Source organism: Erigeron canadensis, chromosome 1, assembly GCF_010389155.1.
Source record: "Erigeron canadensis isolate Cc75 chromosome 1, C_canadensis_v1, whole genome shotgun sequence".
In the NCBI taxonomy this organism is placed as follows: Eukaryota; Viridiplantae; Streptophyta; class Magnoliopsida; order Asterales; family Asteraceae; genus Erigeron; species Erigeron canadensis.
The window spans coordinates 24,151,297-24,169,705 of NC_057761.1; the positions used below are offsets into that span (position 1 = coordinate 24,151,297).

The 18,409-nt window shown below is 32.7% G+C and overlaps 3 protein-coding genes across 4 annotated transcripts; 2 read left to right on the plus strand and 1 right to left on the minus strand.

Moving 5' to 3' along the window:
- Positions 1-2,235: 2,235 nt before the first annotated feature.
- On the plus strand, positions 2,236-7,716 carry LOC122600137 (CDPK-related kinase 6-like). Its single transcript, XM_043772805.1, has 11 exons — positions 2,236-2,951; positions 3,590-3,720; positions 4,130-4,171; positions 4,268-4,376; positions 4,496-4,574; positions 5,793-6,089; positions 6,196-6,305; positions 6,427-6,531; positions 6,611-6,673; positions 6,755-6,922; positions 7,384-7,716. Exons 1-11 carry the CDS (start codon positions 2,385-2,387, stop codon positions 7,519-7,521), a joined length of 1,809 nt encoding a protein of 602 aa, XP_043628740.1. The 5' UTR covers positions 2,236-2,384; the 3' UTR covers positions 7,522-7,716.
- A 4,501-nt stretch (positions 7,717-12,217) lies between these two features.
- LOC122602924 (probable 6-phosphogluconolactonase 4, chloroplastic) lies at positions 12,218-15,148 on the plus strand. Its single transcript, XM_043775538.1, has 3 exons — positions 12,218-12,633; positions 13,492-13,627; positions 14,141-15,148. Exons 1-3 carry the CDS (start codon positions 12,266-12,268, stop codon positions 14,603-14,605), a joined length of 969 nt encoding a protein of 322 aa, XP_043631473.1. The 5' UTR covers positions 12,218-12,265; the 3' UTR covers positions 14,606-15,148.
- Positions 15,149-16,058: 910 nt separating this feature from the next.
- LOC122586163 (cytochrome b5-like) lies at positions 16,059-18,165 on the minus strand. 2 transcript variants are annotated; one of them, XM_043758272.1, is made up of 4 exons: positions 18,047-18,165; positions 17,786-17,888; positions 16,688-16,754; positions 16,059-16,599 (listed from the first exon to the last, which is right to left on the minus strand). In XM_043758272.1, the coding sequence occupies exons 2-4, from the start codon at positions 17,873-17,875 to the stop codon at positions 16,343-16,345; spliced, it is 414 nt and encodes a 137-aa protein (XP_043614207.1). In that variant the 5' UTR covers positions 17,876-17,888; positions 18,047-18,165; the 3' UTR covers positions 16,059-16,342. The 2 variants fall into 2 exon arrangements, with proteins under 2 accessions (XP_043614207.1, XP_043614206.1); XM_043758271.1 differs by having other exon boundaries at positions 17,786-17,891.
- Positions 18,166-18,409: the final 244 nt, after the last annotated feature.

Sequence of the window (18,409 nt, forward strand, 5' to 3'; positions counted from 1 at the left end):
TAAACAAATATATTAGTATGATTTTTAGGTACTAGATAATCATCTAATTTATTAAAATGTCACAATTTGTCTCCATTGTTTATTTTTAATAAGGGTTTAGCTTGATGCAATTAACTGCATCATTTTTTTATGCAGTTACCATGAAAATCAAGGGACACATTTTTGTAATATATCAATCATCTATGTAATATGTATGTGTGATTGCATCTAAGAACTTTAACTACATATTCAATTTTCCGACGTAGCATTTCTTGTCAAGATATTATTTCATTTGGTTTATTATTAAAAGAAGCACAATGTAGAAATAGTGTTCGATTCCTCCTGATTTTAAGTTGGAGATCTCTTATACTATGAACTTATAATAATTATAAAGGGTATGTAGAGAATGAATAACGAACTTTTTTAACGAGAGGTGAATTAGTACAGTATTATGAACTTTGGTTTATTCAGTATACTCTTAATTACTTTTATAGTTGATTGTATAAACTGTAAAGTATAACTATGTTGAATGAATCAAATTTTGTGGTAGGTATATTAATTCTCTTTATTAACAAATCAATCTTACATTGTCATTGTTATTACATACAAAAAGAAAAGGTCTACTCCATTAATCCAGAATCTAAAGTAATGAATTTTTTAAGACAAACTTTTTTCATTTGGAAAAGAAAAAAAAAATCACATACATCGCTATATATCAATTCTCATTGAGTTGAATAATACTCTCTTTTTAAACATCAATCAATATCAATATATATACTAGACAAGAATTTAGAATAATACCTAAGCCGATGAGTTGAATAATATTTAACCATCAATTAATATATATACTAGAAGTTAGAATAAAGTCCAATAATATCTATCATCACTGTGTTTATATATATTCTATCAAATAAAAAAATGATGATGATAGGTAAACGTATTAATTCTGAAAAAGTATGAGCAAAGTGTGACATGTAAAAAGTTGACGATCCATAAATAAAAACAAGCAAAATAATAGACACAAATTTATAAACAAAGTTAAGACGGTGATGATTTTAGGTTAGTTGGAAAACGTTGGCTTAGCTTACTTGCTTTGCCTGTTCAAAGTTTACGGCTTTCTATACATTTTGACTTTCTTGAGAGAGGTCATAAATCCATAATAACCTCTAATTATTCATAATAATGTATAAAGTATATATGTAAATTTGTTACTAAATTAGCACTGTAAATTTGTCAAGCAAATATTTAAGAGGTAATTTAGGAACTGGTTGGAACTGACCATAAGCACAAATCAAACTCGCTTATTTCGCTACATGTAAAAACTAAACAGAAACTCGAAATATTTTTATCAAGTAAAACCTTATCCGTTTACATGCACATTAAAAGTACTAGCGCAAACAACATCTGAAAATGTTGGCACAACTTCATCAAAAAACTTTGCCATGGTGTTTTGTCGGGGAGCCGATGAGGAAGAGATGAAATGATGGGCCCTCTATACTGTGAAAAGTGAAAAGTGTTTAAATGTGTGTTTATGTTTTATTTTTCATAAGATTTTTTTAATTAAAAGTAATAATTAGATAACTAGAGAATGATATAGTGTTAACATAAATATATTAATCGAACAACACCAAATATCAAATGTGTTTTAGAATGTTATATGACTTGTGAGAAGTATCTATTGTAAGTAACTCTCAGTATCGTGTTCTACGGGTTTTGGGTCCTAATACCGTCTTCGACGGTGTATGAGGGAGGTTGATATGTAGACAGTCTTACCCCTACCAAAGGTAGAGATGCTGCTTCCAGGTTCTACCATAGGTAGAAAAGGACCTTCAGCCTTGCTGGGCATGAAGATCGAACCCATGACCTCTGTTTCCAGAGGCATAAGCTCCAACCACTGATCCAACCCAGTTGAAGGGCTTTTTCTACCATTTAGGTAGAAACTGAAAACAGCCTCTCTACTTAGGTAGAGGTAAGATCTGCCTACATCTTAACCTTCCCATACACCGTCGAAGTATTGGGGCTCAAAACCCGCAGAAAGCAGCACTAAGCAGTTACTTGTCTATTGTGCAAATCACTACTCTAAGTACGGGACTAGTTAAAAATAGTTAACACGAGTTGTTAATATGTACTTTAAATTAAATTAAGTTGTTTTTTTAATTAATTATATCATCAAAAATTCAAACCCTCTCTTTGATTTTTCTTTCTTTTCTTTGCTTTCTCTCTAGTCATCATCAACATCTTTTTCAAAAAAAATATATATATATGTTACACAGTTTACACACACATTATTAATTTTAAAAAAAATCATAACAAACACTATTGAAATTTCCATATAACAAAACCAAACCAGTAGACTTTTCAAAAGAAAAAAAAAAGAGCTAGATCATAAGCAGCAGCTGCCGTTAATGGGTCATTGCTGCAGCAAAGACGCCGTTGTAAAAGACGAAAATACCCCTGGATCCACCGTCCAAAATCACCACCACCACCCACAACCACCTCGCCGGAGTCCAAAACCCAGAACCCCATCTCCGGCAGTCAACGGTGGTGGGAGGTCAAACACCACAACCCCAAGTCATTCTTTCACCGGCAGCCCATGGGGACAGACTTACCCTGCCGGAATACCTCCGACGCCGTCTCCGGCGAGGACTCCAAGACGGATGTTCAAATGGCCTTTCCCACCTCCTTCTCCGGCGAAGCCCATCATGTCTGCCCTTTTGAAACGGCAGAAGACGGCAGCTATACCGGAAAATGACGGTGGAGCTGGCGGCGGCGGCGGCGGTGGTGGTGAGGTGAATGGTAACGGTAACAGAGAATTGGATAAAAGTTTTGGATATAGTAAGAATTTTGGGTCAAAATATGAGCTGGGTAAAGAAGTTGGGAGAGGGCATTTTGGTCATACTTGTTGGGCCAAATGTAAAAAAGGACCTCTAAAAAATCATCCTGTTGCTGTTAAAATCATTTCTAAATCCAAGGTTTTTTACTTTATTTATTACTCTTCATATCTCCGTGTGTTTATTATTGAAACGGGTAAACGTAGAGGGATAATTGTTTAAGCGAAAGTCGAGCCTTTAGTTCTTATATATGCTGTTTAACTGTTTTATCGATGCCCGTTTCCTAGACTTTTTAACTGGCCGTCCCAACATGTTTACCTAGTGAGGTGGTTTGAATTTTGAGACCTTTAGGACGCCTTACCACTAGACCACCTTGGAGACGGTTTGCGTTTTAGTAACGAGTTTTGATATATTTGATCGAATACTGTTGTTATAAAGTTTTTGGGTAAGTGATTCATTTACCCCGTGTGTTGATTTAGATGATAAAGATTTGAACTATAGGATTATTTGTCATTTGCTAAGAAAGTGACTTGAGTTGTTTTGGTGCCAAACGATTTGTTTTAATTATTGTACAAGTATTGAATTTTGATGCATATGATCATAATGTCTTTGGTATCAGAATTTAGGATAAGCCAGCTTATACATTTCTTTATTGATTTAGATGATAAAGATTTGAACTTTAGGGTTATTTAGTGAGGACCTTGTTATTGGTGTTATTTGCTAGGAGGGCAACTTTTGTTTCTTTCAATGCTAAAAGATTTGTTTGCTTTTTTGGGTAGATGACAACAGCGATATCGATTGAAGATGTACGTAGGGAGGTGAAGTTATTGAAGGGTTTATCTGGACATCAACATATGGTCCAGTTTCATGAGGCATTTGAGGATGATCAGAGTGTATATATAGTTATGGAGTACGTATTCCATCTCGTCATGTTCTCATTTGTAAAGCCATTTATTATTTCGATGCATGTGATATTAATTGAGCGTTTAGGATTGCATATTTTCAAGTACTTATAGCTAATTGTGTTTATGACAAAAAGCACTTATAAGTGTTTGGATGCATAAATCAACTTTTGCTTTTTAGCTTATTTTGAGAGGAAAAACTTGTCTTTTTGAAAGCACCTTAGCCTTAGGAGGTTCTTATTTTGAATGCGATAAGCACTAAATATGCAATTCCAAACACCCTTTAAGTTACATGTAATATGATTCTGTAAGTTGAAAATTCAAATACTTGATGGCGGAGTTTATGTTTCATGTCCCATTCTGGGAACATCTTTCGTCTCTGATTTCTGATATCAACGAAATTATGGTATATGACAGACTGTGCGAAGGGGGAGAATTGCTTGACCGCATTTTAGCCAGGTGATAATGAAATACCATGTTTTTTATTGGTTATGTTGGGAGCATGTGGTATCTATTTTCTTATGCATTAACATAGTAGCCTTTATATTATTGCAGAGGTGGAAGATATACCGAAAATGATGCAAAATCAATAGTTGTTCAAATTTTGAGTGTAGCTTCTTTTTGTCATCTTCAGGGTGTTGTGCACCGTGATTTAAAGCCGGAGGTACGTGTCGTGTATGATTTGTTTTAATTGATTTAATTACCGTTTGAATTTTCTGGACGTAATGAATTCATTTATCATTCTAACATGGCTTTTAATACGTTGACCTGTTTTTGGGGCAGAACTTCCTTTTCAGCACACGAGACGAAGAATCGCCAATGAAGGTTATAGATTTTGGTTTATCTGATTTTGCTAGACCAGGTACGTTGTATTTTCTTTACACAGCTTCTTCCCATCTTTGCTAGGCTGATAGGTCCTGAGTGATATTTTACTGGAAATAATGTAAGTATGAACAAAATGTAAATTTAGGCAACCATCTCGCCAACATAGATTGCTTTTGAGTGACGAGTTCTTTCCAATGATGCTCGACTTAGCACCACATAATTTATCAAATTAAGCATAATACTTGACTTTTAAAACTTATTTATGGAGATGCTTTGTTTTGGAAGTAATATTGTTACTTATTTAATGATTGCAAAGTGGCATACTATAATTGTATACTTTGCCTCTTTAGCTAATTATTAACCCTGAAAAGCACAATTCTTACATTTAGACTACCCTTGCCACATATGCCTGCTACGAGAATTCAAATCTTGGTAGATGCGTTTCTCATGTTTTTAGCTCTTATCGTAATTTTAACCCTTTCGTATATCACCTGATTACTTGCACGAATTCGGGTAACGGATACAACGGAGGATGAAAAGGAAACTGTACCCAACCGGGGATGGGCGTATTAAGAAAGCTGTTTAAGTGAACTAGGTGGAGAACATTTTTCCTATAGTAAAAACAATTCGAACTGTAATTTAAATGGGGACATAAGATTCCTTCGATCTTGTGAAGCTGCTAATTTAAATTGCAAGATTCATAACAGAAAGCATGTTAGTTTTGATGATCTAAAGTATCTGAAAGTTTTTCCAATCATGGTAAAGAGCATCGAGTGTCAAGTATAGAAATGGCACTTGTTAGCCATTCCCCTTATGATTGGTCAATTGGATTGTGTTTTATTTTCAAGCGGATCACAACTCTCTAATTGGTTAATTAAAATATTTAGATCAAAGGGGAATGGGTTAACCGGGCTAACAGTCACACAAAGTTTATTATTTATGCAGTCTCCTGAATCGTTTTAATTGAAGTCTCAGATTACTGTTGGAATGACCCTTATTTGTTGTCAGGGTTAGTAGATGAATGATTTATAAGATAATAAAATGATTGATGATTGGTGGGTCGACCCAAACCAAACTGGCCTTTTTCGATACGGTCGCAAAGTGACCTGTTTCAATATGATACCTTTTTGACTTGTTACCGACTGCTTGACTGCCTATCGCTACCTCTTAGGAAAATACTTAAGCTATTACCATGTATGAATCATTGCTTCACTGTTTTTATGTCTAATAAAAATGATTTCTTGTGCATTTGCAGACCAACGACTCAATGATATTGTTGGCAGTGCATACTATGTAGCGCCAGAAGTACTCCACCGGTCATACAATGTGGAGGCTGACATTTGGAGTATCGGTGTTATAACATATATATTATTATGTGGGAGTCGACCCTTCTTTGCTCGGACAGAATCCGGAATATTCCGATCCGTATTGAGGGCTGATCCTAATCTTAATGATTCGCCTTGGCCTTCCGTAACTCCTGAAGCCAAAGATTTTGTCAAGAGACTTCTCAACAAGGATCATAGGAAAAGAATGACTGCTTCTCAAGCCTTGAGTAAGAGTTTTTACTTTTAAGGGTTCTTTTTTTGTACATATATATATACTACTGGCACTTGTCAGGTCTATTATTATATTAGTAACTGGTAAATGACTATCTGCAGCTCACCCTTGGTTAAGAGATGAAGACCGTGCAGTCCCGTTAGACATTTTGATATACAAGTTAGTCAAGTCATATCTTCGATCTTCACCTTTAAAGCGTGCAGCATTGAAGGTATCCATCACTTGACAAGTGATTTTGAGTTTTTACTTTTAAGGGTTCTTTTTTTTTTTGTACATATATAGTTTATTTATGGTTTGATGTATAAATATATGCTACTTATTGATGTTGTAAGGCACTCTCGAAAGCTTTGACTGAGGATGAACTTGTTTACTTGAGAGCTCAGTTTGATCTCTTGGAACCAAAAGATGGATATGTTTCTCTTGACAATTTTAGAATGGTGAGTCATACTTTTGTTACTTAATACGAGCATCTATCTTAGGATATGAGACCTTCATATCTAATTGAGAAATGTGCAGGCTCTTGTGAAACATTCCACTGCCGCCATGAGAGAATCAAGGGTTCTTGATATATTGGATACAGTAAGATAATTTCTTGTTATGTAAGTTTTGTGTCAGCAGGTTTAACTCATGGTAACAATAAATCTTTTTTTTCCATTAAAGATGAAACCCCTTACATACACTCGGATGACATTTGAAGAGTTCTGTGCCGCTGCAATTAGCCCACATCAACTTGAGGCGCTTGAAGGATGGGAGACCATTGCCACTACGGCATTTGAATTTTTTGAACTAGAAGGAAACCGAGTCATTTCAGTAGATGCATTAGCACAGGTACTTGTTAACTTCTTGTCTATCTTGACTACAAGTGATGAAATGGGTGGGTAATGATGAGTAAGGTCCAAACGGGTAACTTTTGACACCGTAAGGATCTAGTTGGTTTGACCAGAACCACTGTCCATATATTTTTAATTATTTGTCATTAATAGTTTGTGTTTAATATCATTGAAAAAGTTATACATTTACAACAATAATCCAACTCCTAATAAAGTGATTTAGTTGGTGGATTTCAATAAGAGAAAAGACCATTAGGTGACTATCGATCTGTTAGGACAACTGGTCTCATTTTTGTTATGAACTTTTTGCTATATTTTGTGCTTGACCAGTTTCACTTGTCACAAATAGAACATGACCAAATCAACCCTTCTATAACTAATTGTTTTTAGATACCACCCTACCATACTTTAATATGAATTTTGTTCTCAAATCTAAATTATCACGGAACACCAACGCAGGAAATGAATGTGGGGCCAACGGCACACGCAGTACTGAAGGATTGGATAAGAAGTACAGATGGAAAACTCAACTTTCTTGGCTATGCTAAGCTTTTACATGGTTTGACAATTCGTAGCTCGAACACAAGGCATCATTAAGAAAACTAAGACTAAATAGGTGATTCATGTTTGTTTATTCTTAATTTATTTCCGATGCATAAACAAAAAAAGATAGGGCAAGCGTCATCGCCCATGAGATGACTGATAGCATGTTATTAACTTTTGTGGTTCTTGTCAAAATTGATTTGTTGTGAACTTGTTTTAAAAATCTGTAAAGGTCAATTATTTTTTTCCCATACAGTGTTATGCTAATTAATAGAAAGAGTTGCTATATACATATTACTATATTAGATACATTGGCCTTCAACACATGTACTAATATTTCCTTATGTATATGAAAAAAATTACAACTAGCCATATCAAATGCTTATCGTATGATATTGATATATCATACAAATGTTGCTATTTCGACCCATTTATTTATTAATGTGACACTTTTTGGAATACATACAATTCTTAAGGTATGGAAATCGTTTTTTATGTAAAGATCAATTACAATGTTATCTTTTATATTACTAGCTAATTAGCCTGGGTTCAACTCGGGCATATTAATGAAAGTTTTTTAAAAACGTAAGATCATCATTGAGTTGTGACGAAATGGATTGAGTCTATTCTTAAATATCTATGTAATTATTTACAACATTTTTTTTTATAGTTTTGTAAACAAAATGCATATAACTATATATATTTTACTTCAAAATATTCTTTTTACTTGAAAATAAATAAAAAAAAATGTCTAAATTTATTAAAGTTTCATCAAGACTTAAATATAATTATAAAATTATATGAAAAATTAATAAAGTAATTAAGATAGTGTTAAGATGGATTAATTTTTGAAAAAACTAAAATGTTGCTAAAATTATAATTTTAAATATGATGTCATAATTTCTAAAATCATTTATATGAAAAATTAATAAAGTAATTAAGATAGTGTTAAGATGGATTACTTTTAAAAAAAAACTAAAATGTTGCTAAAATTATAATTTTAAGTATGATGTCATGATTTCTAAAATCATTTGTAGGAAAGGTTGTAAGTTTGTCACATAGAAAATTTTCTATAAAAATTTTCTAGAAACAATTCTCTTTTATTTTTATAAAAGATTATTATTATTTATTTTTCTTCTGGATAGTGCAAGATTGTATTTGAATCACCATAACTAAGGCATTTTCCATTTATTAATATACTTGTGTTTATAGAAAAACTAAGGGGTGTTTGGTTCGCAGAGCTCGTTGGAATATGAATTTCATTTCATATCCTGTTTGGTTCACAGAATGGAATTCAGATTCCATTCTATGACTTGTTTGGTTCGTAAGGAATTGGAATTTGAATCCTTTAAATTCCATCATATAAAGGAATTCAAGATTCCATGGCAATTTGGATGAAAAGTTTGAATTCCAATGGAATTCATAATTTACCTCTTTTAAAATTATTATTATGTTTTATTTCATAGATATTGTATTTTTCAATTACTATTATTTATAATAATAATAATAATAATAATAATAATAATAATAATAATAAAATATGAATTACTAATACCATAATTTATATAACTAATATAATATTAATTATTATTAGTTATTATTATTATTATTATATTAAATTATAATAATAGTTATTATTATTATATATAATAATTGATATTATAAAAATATAAATAATTATTATTAGTAAAAATAATAAGTATTATATATAATAATATTTATTATTATTATTATTAATAAAAAATAATATTATAATGAAATAATTAATAAACATATTTATTATTATTAGTTATTATTACTCTTATTATTATTATATTAAATTAAATAATAGTTATTATTAATATTTATAATAATTAATATTATAACAATTAAAAATAACTAATTTTAATATAAATAAAAATTGTTATTATAATTAATATAATAATTTAATAAAAATAATAATATTTAGTTATAATAATAATAATAATTATTATTATTATTTATAATATATTAGTATTATTATTATTACTATAAAATTAATATATATTCTTATTCAACAATAAGTCAGAATTTTATATAATTATTCTATTTTATAAAAGTTTATTTTTAATTTATGTAAAATAATTAATTAACAAATAGTTATTTATTTTATAATGTAATAATGTTAGATTATAAAAATTTTATTTTTTTATAAAAATATTTATTATACTATAATATTTTTTTTATTATTTTATAAAATATAATAATATTTTATAGACATTTATAACTTTTTTTTATAGAAAGTACTAATATTTAAATTTTATAAAAATATATTTATTAATTATTTTATTATTATTATTTATATTATGAATTTCATTCCATTCAATTCAATTTAACTTCGGTCAATCAAACAAATACAAATTATAATTCATTCAAATTCTAATTCCATTAGATTACAATCCATAGGGCGCGTTTGGTTCGCGGAATGTTTTTGGAAGGAATGTAATCTTTCAAAGGAATTGGAATCTGAAGGAATGGAATTTGACGGAATGTTTTTTATTTTTTGAAGATTTAAGTGAGGGACGGAATGAGATTCCTTCCCCCATCCCAAGGATTGGAGATTCCATCAAATGAGGGAATGTTAACATTCCAATGGAATGTGATTCCTCCATCTTTAACCAACCAAACACACTAAGGAATGGAATTCAATTCCAATTCCATCATATTCCATTAAATTCTGTGAACCAAACGCGACCTAATTAGTTTCCAATTCATTCAAATTTCAATTCATTTGAAAAATATTAATTTCTTCAAAAACATTATGCAAACCAAACGACCCCTAAGAGTCAATTTGGTGTCATTTGACACTATTTTCTCACGGCAACATTGTAATTTAAACATACAAATACTTTTTAAAATCACGATTTACATTGCTATTAAATTTTCACATTAGGCATTGCCCTAAAATAACAATTTATATCAAATTAACCACATCGGTTATTGTATTTAACTCTTCCTATTTTAACAGCAAAGCTATTTATATCTATTTTTAAATTTAAATACACCAATTATGCTCCCAAAATATTTGAACCTCCATCTACTCAATAGGGGATACACCCCTCACCACTCCAACTAATGATCATATTTAACTTGCATCAATTTGCCCATGTCACATCTAAATCTAGTTAATGTCGCCCATGTCACATCTAAATCTAGTTAATGTCGGATGATGGCGTGACGCCAGAAGTAATTTTTTTCTATCATTCGGCATGACATCACAACATGCTTCGATTCCGAATTTCCAACCCCCAATCCCAAGTTTATTATAAAACACTTTTCCGGTTTGTTTTCTGCCAAGGATTTCGACAAGTTTTAGCAAACACTTATTATCTTTTGGCAAGTATTGACAAATTTCGACTTGTACACATGTCATAATTTTAGTGGTTGCAACCATTTAAGTTTTGGCAACCGCACATTAACACTAACACACCCTACAACGTCTAGTGAGATCAAGAGAAATGAAAAAGGGCATAATCAATGCTTTTAAAATTAGTTTAAACTAGCCCGTTCAATCGGATTGACATCCATCGGTTTAAAAGAAGTATGTTATTTTATTTTTTTTTGTTTAAGCAAGAAAGGGGTTGCCTAGCTCAAAACCGGTTTGTTTAGTTTTTTTTTTTCTTTTTAAACATCATTTTACTTTTTTGTTAAATCAATGTCTTTTCATCACACACTCTTAGGCCGCTCCATATTCTAACACCGTCATCTCATCACTGTCACATCAGTTTTTTTCCTCCTCCAAGATATACTCAAAAACTACAATCTCCTTACATACCTTCATTTTCATCTCATCCTTAATTAAAAAATTATAAACTCACATATATACACTCTCTCTTCTCATTTCCAAATAAAAAATATAAAATCGTACACACATACACACTTAAATGGACCCCACCTTGAACCCACTGGATTGTCTAAGGTGGTACATAAGGTCTTGGTCGACGAGCATTTAGATGAGCAAATGACGACCTATAGTGAGCGGCTTTATCACATGTCTTTCTTAGACTCAAGCACTCCCTAAATGCCCCACCCCTACCCCCACTTATAGGTTGACAAGTGGACTTTTTGAAGAAAAAACAAAGGACAAGGGCATTCAAAATGGAATAGGAAAGCAATTTTATGGTTGGGTACCCCCGGGGGCATTCACGGGCGTTTCGAAGCACTTTTTGAAGAGGGAATGCTCTTGAAAGGGCTACTCCTAATAGTCGACTATCAAGAGTCGAGACATTCCATTAATGTCCCTTAGACACTACCAGGTTGACAAGTTAACTTTTTAGGAAAAAACAAATATAATGTCCGTTCAAAATGGAAGAGACAAAACATTTTTTATGGTCAAGAACACCCCTGAGAACATTTCGGGACGTTCTTAAGTACTTCTTGAAGAAAAAAAAAACTCTTTAAACGGATACTCCCGATAGTCTAGTCTCAATATATTAACCATGGTTTTTTTTTTGGGGGGTACGGCCTTTACTAGCAAATGTTGACATCCCATCTTTTTGATACCTTGTTTTTAACAAGACTTGATATTGTTGTAAGAAATTTCGATCAAACATTATTCGAAGTAATGGAGCTTCAAACAAAAAACTTACGTGTGTGACATACATAGTATAGTTCGCCAAGATAATTTTATATTTTCATATATGCCGACCAAACCAAGCAATAACAAAACTTCATCAAACACGTGAAAGTGTTAGGTAAAATCACTTACACTTCAATCAATCACTTAAAATAAAATCCCCAAAAAAAAAGTACACACATCATCATCATATCATTCATATATATGGCAATATCATCTATATATACATCCCAGTCTTTTTTACACACACTTACACACACTCCTCATATTCAATCCGTTTCACCATCTTCATCTTTACTGTTTCCAGTCACCAACCGATCTTTTCGGCCCACCATTTCATTAACAGTCTCTGCTCAAAACCCTGCAAAACCCATCTGTTTCAAGACAAAAGCAGCAGGGTCAACAACAACATCTGCAAACATGACTGACAAAAAAGTACACGTGTTTGATTCAGAAGAAGCCCTTTCTGTATCTCTTGCTAAATATACAGCTGATCTTTCTGAAAAGTATATTAAGGAAAAGGGGTCTTTCACTGTTGTTGTTTCTGGTGGATCTTTGATCAAGTCACTCAGGTAATTGTTATTTAAATCAATAAAAGATTCTTGCTTTTTTAATATTGGGTGAAAAAAGATTTGATCTTTAGGCTTAATTTTGGTTTTTTGATTGTGGGTATATGTTTGGATGATGTGATTTGGATTTTGGTGAAAGAAAGTTATAAACTTTGATTATGAATCTTGGTTTTTGATTGTTTTCTTGATGGTTTGATTCCTTGTAATTTCATGTAGGTGATCAAATAAGCCATATATGAATTCTATTTTGTTTTTGTTAATTTTTGGTAATTTGGATTTGATAGAGTGATTTTTCCAATTGTAAATTTTATGAGGGAAAAGATTAAATCTTTGTGGAAGCTATGCTAGAGTGTATCCTGCAACTTTAACATAATTATTATTATCGTATGTATCGAACTAAGTACTCTCCTATTGTATGTATCAAAGTCTCAGAATTTACTGCTGTATGTATTGTAAGACTTAATAGGAAGTCTTAGAAAGTTGAATATACTCAAATGTGAAAATATACATTGAAGTTATAAAGTTTTCCTGGATACATGTATATGGAGTCACATGCTACACAGAAATATAAGTCTTGAAAATTTGATGCATACAATAGGAATTTTTAGATTGATTCAATCGTAATTTTGGTAAAGTTGGATACGTTTATACATAGTTTTCCCTAAATCTTCAAGCTCATTCTTGTATTCCGGACAATTCAATATTCTTTTCTTGATAGTTAGTTTTGTGTTGTTGCTGTGGGTGAGTTATGTAAGTAATAGGATCATTAGTTAGCTTAGTTTTGCTTTCATGATTTATCTACATATTAACGTGAATTGGGCGCTAATATTTGGATGGGTATTTGTGTTGTTGCGATTACAGGAAGCTAGTGGAAGCACCGTATAAAGATTCAGTAGATTGGTCAAAATGGCATATGTTTTGGGTCGATGAAAGAGTTGTTCCTAAAGATCATCCAGATAGCAATTATCTTCTTGCCTATGATGGGTTTCTCTCCAAGGTATGTTTCTGAAATTTATTTATTCTGTTTTCAAAGAAAAGAAAGGTTTCCTTGTTTGATTACACAAAGTCAAGGGCTGTCTCTGAGACTGATTATATGAGAATTAATTATCATAAGTAAATTCTTTATGAAATGTGCCAGTATGCAAGAGTGTGTACCTTTAGTAAAACTTGTCACAAGTGATAGTGTTTCAGTCGTCTGTATTTGTAATATGATCTAATCAACTTGATTGTTTGGACAATTTTGGTCATTTGTAGAAGTTAATAGATAAAAATTACTGTTCATTATATCATTGAAAAGGGTGAAATTTTACTGATGACACTTCATTTTATATAATTAGAGTCCTTTTACCAACTACTTTTAACTATTATGGCAATGTCAAGTTGCCATAATATGTTAATCTGCTTCATACCGCCATGCCAAACGCCCCCTAATATTGGAGTTTGAATTCTAGACATTGAGATATCTTCATGCTTGTTGGAATTATTGTCACCAAGTAAATGTTATTGACAGTTGCCGATTCCTTCTGGAAATGTATATGCCATCAACGATGCCTTGTCAGCAGAGGCGGCAGCAGATGACTACGAGACCTGTGTCAAACATTTGGTTCATAATGGCATAATCAGCACATCTGAGACGAGCAGTATTCCTAAGTTCGATGTTATGCTATTGGGTATGGGCCCAGATGGACATGTGGCATCTTTATTCCCCGGACACCCTCTACTTCAAGAGAAGGACAAGTGGGTTACCTTCATTAAGGAATCACCGAAACCTCCTCCAGAAAGAATTACATTTACTTTTCCAGTAATCAATTCATCTGCAAATATCGCACTTGTGGTAGCAGGGGCAGGTAAAGCCCATCCAGTGCATGTAGCTCTGGGAAATGGTCTAGATTCCGAGGTATTGCCTGTTCAAATGGTCGCACCTGAAGGTGAACTCACTTGGTTTTTGGACAAAGAGGCTGCATCAAAGCTCTAAGGCAAGAGTGTGAGCTGGTTCCGACTTTTTTAGACTTTTGAATTCAGAGGACCACTTTAAGCTTCAAGATTGTAATGTGCTCTAAGTGAAGGGTGTGCCTTTTTTGCTCAAGTTCCAAGTAAGAATGAGATAGAAAGATAAAGATGCCAAAGTGACATTACCTTGTGTTTGTTGTTGAGGTTATTCTCCGTCATTTGCCATTGAACCTGCATGAAGTATCGTTTCATTTCTCGATTGAGTACAAGAAAGCCCCACTAGTGTCTAGTAATAATATCTTTCAGCTACTTAAACTTTGATTACATTCATAGTTACTGTTCTGCATTTTGGGCAAATACAGTATCTTCAACTGGTTCTGTAATTTTTGTCGTCTCTGGCTTTACCCGAGTTGACTTGGCCGACATGATCTACTTCATTGTCAGGTATGTCAACGTGCAAGGAATGATTAGTTAAGGAGTGCTTGAACGTGTGTTTTGGAAATCAGTGTATGATAGACAATAATCACAATCAGATAATTACATGTAACAAATCATTTTGGGTGCTTCATCGATTGAAGTTTTATTAACTACAAGATGTTTAGGTGTTTAATAAAACTCATTATATAAATCAACTGATTGCCACATATTTGCTTCAACAGAAGCGACGTACGAGTAAAAAACTCCCACAGTAGGTGTAGAATTTGGTTAATAGATAGGTCATATGCTTTTACCTGGATAATGAGTTTTATTGAAGACAAATCTCTTTATCCAAACAATAATTGCTGCAATGTGGTTCACCGTGAGGGTTATGCGATTCACCTTACTTGGGCTGACTATGAGATGTGTTGGTAAGGGCATAGAGTGAAATATACCCTATTCTGCATTGCATATAGTAGTTTGTGTGGTGTCATTTCTCATGAAAGAACAATGCTAGTGTTAAAACTTATTTTGGATCATGTCGTACACTACCCAATTTAGGACCATAACATCCCCCAAAAAGTGGAGATATGATAAGGGTAGAGTTAGTATCCTCAAATTACATTCTGAAGAAGTTGCAGGCCATTGCTCTGGCTACATACATTCTGATCTGTATGCTAAAAAGATCAAGAACTGGCAAATTTGCAAACTTTGATCTGATGCTGCCAGGAGCGGGAATGGTCATGTGGTGCAGTGGCGTCTCTATTTTGCTATATATCAAGATGTTTGAGAAAATAAGATGGTTTTCAAAGAAAGTATTTGGTGTAGTTATATTTGGAGAATAAATGTATGTAAATGGCATGAAATTTAAAATTTAGAACCATTAAGATAACAATTTATTAGTAGCCTTTTTACACTTGAGGCAACAAATTGCACACCTAAATAAGAAAAATGGTAAACTTAAGAAAATATTAGTCCTGGACTTTCCATAGACAAAGATTAAGGAATCTTGGTTCCGTAGTTCGAAAAGATTCAAATTCAAAAAGTAGAATGCAAACAAATTAATGAAACTTATGATTTTATTCCGCTTGATTCCTCCAAATTCTAATGAACCAAATGCTCCCAAGTGGTTTTCAGTGCAATGCAATATTAAAGACAGACTTGTCCTAATGGCACATTCATCAGAAAACCAACAAGGATTCCAAGTAATAACACAAGTCTCACGCAATAAAGACAACCTCGACATGTTTAAAATGGTAGCCAGAGTCAGACACCATAAACTAACTTTAACATTCTTCATAACATAATTTCAACACCACAAACAATCTAAACCTCAAGCGAGGTCTCAAGCAGACTTCTCCTTTGTGTAAGATCTGACCACAAAAGCTAACCCCAGGATCAAAAGTGGCACGAGAAACTGTAAAATCTTAACAACAAAATCTTGAGTCTTGTCGGGATTGTAGGCCCTGTCAGTCGGTGCAACATACGTGCGTTTCTTAGGAACGGTTGCCGAGTCTACCTTACCAATGTAATACTTTTCCATCATTTCTCTAGCCTCATCACTGTGGCCCACATCCTCAAAATCATCGGTTGCATCTTTCCCTGCAACCATTTCACGCATACATCAAAAACTGAAATTACTGTCATATGTCTGGATCATGAACACGCTAGAGTGATATTTCATACTTACCAGTTGCAGCTAACAAAACTTCATCACCTCCGGGGTGATCCTCCATAAATGGGGTTACATCATAAACCTGGTAAAGTTTAGGTCTATCGATACTTAATGCCAAATAAGATGTATAATAAAAGGAAAAGAAAAGGAAAATAAAACTATATAAGGCTCATAATTGAGCTTCGTTTGTCCAGATATATGTAGTGTTGTTTGATGATTGGAAGGCATTTCCGTCATACAATTTGGGAAATAGGGACAAGTTAATACACTCATTTAGTGTGTGCTTCTATAAGTGGCTGAGATGAACTCTCTTTAGTAGAGAACTTTGGCCCTTTCGTAAATTCAAAACGTTTCAATACAACATGATATATCATAAACCAACCGACACAAACTGATATTATCACTGAAAACTCTTCAAAAAGAAATCATATTTCATATCAATACTTGATAATCTCATCTAACTGAAACCATTACCTGTACAACAAGATTTACATATTTTTAAGTGCTTTTCAGCTGCTTTGAACAACTTATATACAAAGCACTTTTCAGTATTTGGATGACGAAAACCACACATGCTTATCTCAAGTTAAAATACGCTGTTTTCCAAAAAAAATGTCTTACATAGCTAAGTTTAACAAGCCATGAAGGTACTCGAATTTGCTTATTTAAGCACTTTCCGACTTATTGTTTATTTAAAACATATCAACAATCCCAAACACTCTCCTGAAAACGGCCTATCTACTTATTTTGTAACAATAATAACACACAATCCTGAACACCCCCTAAAATTCTTAGTAGATCCAAGCCTAAGAGCTTTACAGTTGAAGTAAAATAAGTTATTCTTAACAATAAGTTAATCATTTCATCTAGAAGCACCCAAACTCTAAAAACACCCCATAATTCCCAAAATCAATAATATATCAAATTATCTACAAAAAAATCACTCTCAACCTATTGGCTATAAAACAAAAAAATTAACTAGATTCAACAAAAACTAAAACCCATAAAGCAACAACAAAATCCAAGTGATCAAAACATCATACAATCAAGATCAGATCAATATATATATATATATATATATATATATATAATAAATGGTAAAAAAGATTTGACCTTTCCATCAACGATAAGCCAGCAATCTTTGGTTTTGTTATGCTTAGATACGTCTTCAAACAGGAAGGTTTTTGGATCTGTAGAACCCATTTGATTGTATCTGCTACTGCAAAACAAAAAGATAAAAGATTTACATATATAAATGAAAAAGATGCAAACTTTATTTATATAAAGAATGTAAAGAAAAAGAATCTTGGATACTGAAAAGAGAAGAATCTTGATCTGAAAGTAAAAGTACAAAAAGGGATTTGATGAGCTTACAAAGAAGAGAGAAAAAAGAGAGAATTTAGGACGGCTGAGAGGGTGTGTTTATTCAAGTTTTCTCCGTCTGTCTATCTATATAAAAACAGTCGTTTTATATTAATGGGGGTTTGGTGTGTGGTATGCATACGACATATAGATATAGATAAACAAATATAAATATGAAATATTTATTTCTATGTGGGCAGATCTGGACTTTCTTATTATACTCCGATTTTGACTTCTTATGTGTAATATTTCATGATTTTGTTAATCCGGTTCTAAGATTATATGGAGTGAGGCGTTAGGCGTTTGTTGCATGTCCGAAAACCATCGGGGACGTCAACGCCATGCTCGCGGGACGCGAAGCACAACGCCACGGTG